Here is a 2,526-nt window from a genome sequence, read left to right as displayed (position 1 = left end):
TAAACGAAATACTGGACATATGTGCATTAAACTTTTGACATCTTCAGATTAAGATCATAAATGCAAATGTGATAGTACTAAGTTTTGGGCGATAGGAAAGAATTACCCATCTGAATCCGCGGTTAAAGAAAGAAGGCACGTTATGAGGAGGCCGACTATACTTTTATAGTAACTTCAAAATTAAAAAGGAGAATGAGATTTTCCTTATTATCCCCCTCCTTTTAAAAATTCTTTCGTTTCATTTTCTTTTCTCAATACCAAAGATTTTAGATAAATCGGCTGTTGTTGACGATTTTTAATCTTCTATCCAATGAATTTATAGCTGCGGTGTTTATTATCGAAGAATCGCCTATTTTATAATTGTCATATTGATCGACTCATCAACAATTCTAGATGGACGGATAATATTTGCATGAAGCAATTCGAGGCTGATTTTTAAAGGAATTGTTTGACTACGTTTTTGATATATAAGGTGATCAAATGTCTCGGCTTCTAACAGCAGATGTACACAACCATTATCAGTGAGGTCAAAAGGAATCTATTATCTTAATAACAATCGAAAATTGTAATTGGAAAAAGGAATAAATCGGGATTCAGGGGTAGTGTGATAATATTTACAGAAAAAAACGAATTTTATTCAATTTGATGTCCGATATTGCTTTAGATACTTTAAAGAAGATATTACTATTTAATAATTGTAAAAGAAATCTTTGTTTTGCGCCAAACATTAAGACAACTGATTTTCAGCAATGATTGTTCAAAACTGACCGAGCAAGGGAATATAAATATTTAATGTGTTTGAAATCACAACTTAAATATTGTCCACACTAGACCATTATTATATAGATTGCTGGTTGCTCCACGGAGATTTCTTGAGAGGATTATGAAGAAAGAATCTGCTAGTTTGTGTTTGTTTCTGCTGTTGATCGAGGGAATTTTGTTAATATCTGTTCATGGTTTCCTATATTCAGACGCCGAATCCCTTCTTCAGGATGTATTTAAAAACTATTCAACCGATATTCGACCAAAAGAAAACCTGTCAGAAGTATTAGAGGTCTCTATTCAGTCGTTCATATTTTCAGTGAACGATTTTGATGAGGTTTCTGGGGTTTTGTCCATTGTAAGTGGTTTTATGCTGATTTGGCATGATTTTCGGTTGACTTGGACACCGAGCAACTATGGTGGAATCGAGGATCTTCCTGTTCCCAAACAAAGACTATGGGTTCCAAATATCTTTTTGATTGACCCAGCCAAAAAGATGGAAGCTATTGGGGATGAAGACTTCATAGGTAGAATTTCTTACTATGGCCTAGTGTCATGGGTCCCAGCAGGTCTGATTCAGACTTTGTGCAACGTTGATATGTATAAATTTCCATTTGACACACAGTCGTGCTCTTATACGTTAGCTCTGTGGGGATATTTGCCATTTGAAGCTAGATTAACTCCTTTTAACAATATGACGTCTGTGGATACTACTTATTACTCGTCAAATGCCCAATGGTCTTTGGAAGGCACAGTGATGAAGCGGTCATCATTAGGAGATTACAATAGCTTAATTGAATTTCAATTAATTTTGAAAAGGAAATCTCTTTATTTCGTTATAAACATGTTAGCCCCTATCCTTCTATTGTCCTTACTCAACCCTCTTGTGTTTGCCTTACCAGTTGAAAGCGGAGAACGTGTATCTTATGCTATAACAATTTTCTTGTCATTTGCCGTATTTATGACACTGCTAAGTGATAATATTCCCAAATCTTCCGAGCCAATGTCTTTGATGTCGTACTTCTTAATAGTTACGATGTCTATGAGCACCTTGATATGTGTTTTGGCTGTTGTTACAATGAGGTTTCATTTCAAAGATTCCATATTACCAATTTCAAGTAAACATATCTTTATGTTAAATGTTCTGAGACTCCGATGTCTGTGGCGCGTCTGTAGAAAACGCAAGAAGTCTAAAGTCATGGACAAATCTGCCAAATTGGATGAAGGTTTCGAAAAAAGTAATATGGCTGGTGATAAAAATACAGAAGATATTGAAGCAGAAGAGAAAGTCACTTGGAAAATTTTAGCTGAGGGATATGACAGAGTAATGACGTACTATTTTTACATTTTTGTTTTCATTCAGTGGTGCACCCTTGTGTTTGCATTAATGTAAAGCACTATTTTCAATGAATGTGAAAACTGTATGCTGCGAAAAATGATCTTTTATTGAGCTTTGTTTGTCTTTATCTTTGATGAGCAATTTTACAATCTAAGCTTATATATATAGAACTCAAACAGGAAAATTCTTTTTTTTAGAGGGGAAAAGGCAAGAAATGGTTCTGTCATGCACTTTGGCGAAACAACATAGGACCATGGCACAAAAATATGGATTTCTTTGGTTTAAGTTAAAACTTATCCTTTAAGGGGTAGAAGTATCGTATAAACACACATACTTGTAAATGTGTTCCATTCTTTCAACTCAATATAACAAAAAAGTATAATGGGATCTCAAGGCAAATCCAATTGTTTTGACTTTCTAAAGCT

General features: G+C 34.4%; 1 protein-coding gene across 1 annotated transcript; it reads left to right on the top strand.

The window, feature by feature from the left end:
- The first annotated feature begins 883 nt into the window (after nucleotides 1–883).
- LOC133182047 (neuronal acetylcholine receptor subunit alpha-9-like) lies at nucleotides 884–2,155 on the top strand. Its single transcript, XM_061316758.1, has one exon. It carries the CDS (start codon nucleotides 884–886, stop codon nucleotides 2,153–2,155), a length of 1,272 nt encoding a protein of 423 aa, XP_061172742.1.
- Nucleotides 2,156–2,526: the final 371 nt, after the last annotated feature.

Source organism: Saccostrea echinata, unplaced genomic scaffold (assembly GCF_033153115.1).
Source record: "Saccostrea echinata isolate AGI-Se365-2 ecotype Australia unplaced genomic scaffold, CSIRO_AGI_Sech_v1 ptg000001l, whole genome shotgun sequence".
NCBI lineage: Eukaryota > Metazoa > Mollusca > Bivalvia > Ostreida > Ostreidae > Saccostrea > Saccostrea echinata.
The sequence above is the reverse complement of the archived record's forward strand: the minus strand, read 5'-3'. Positions and strand labels throughout refer to the sequence as shown.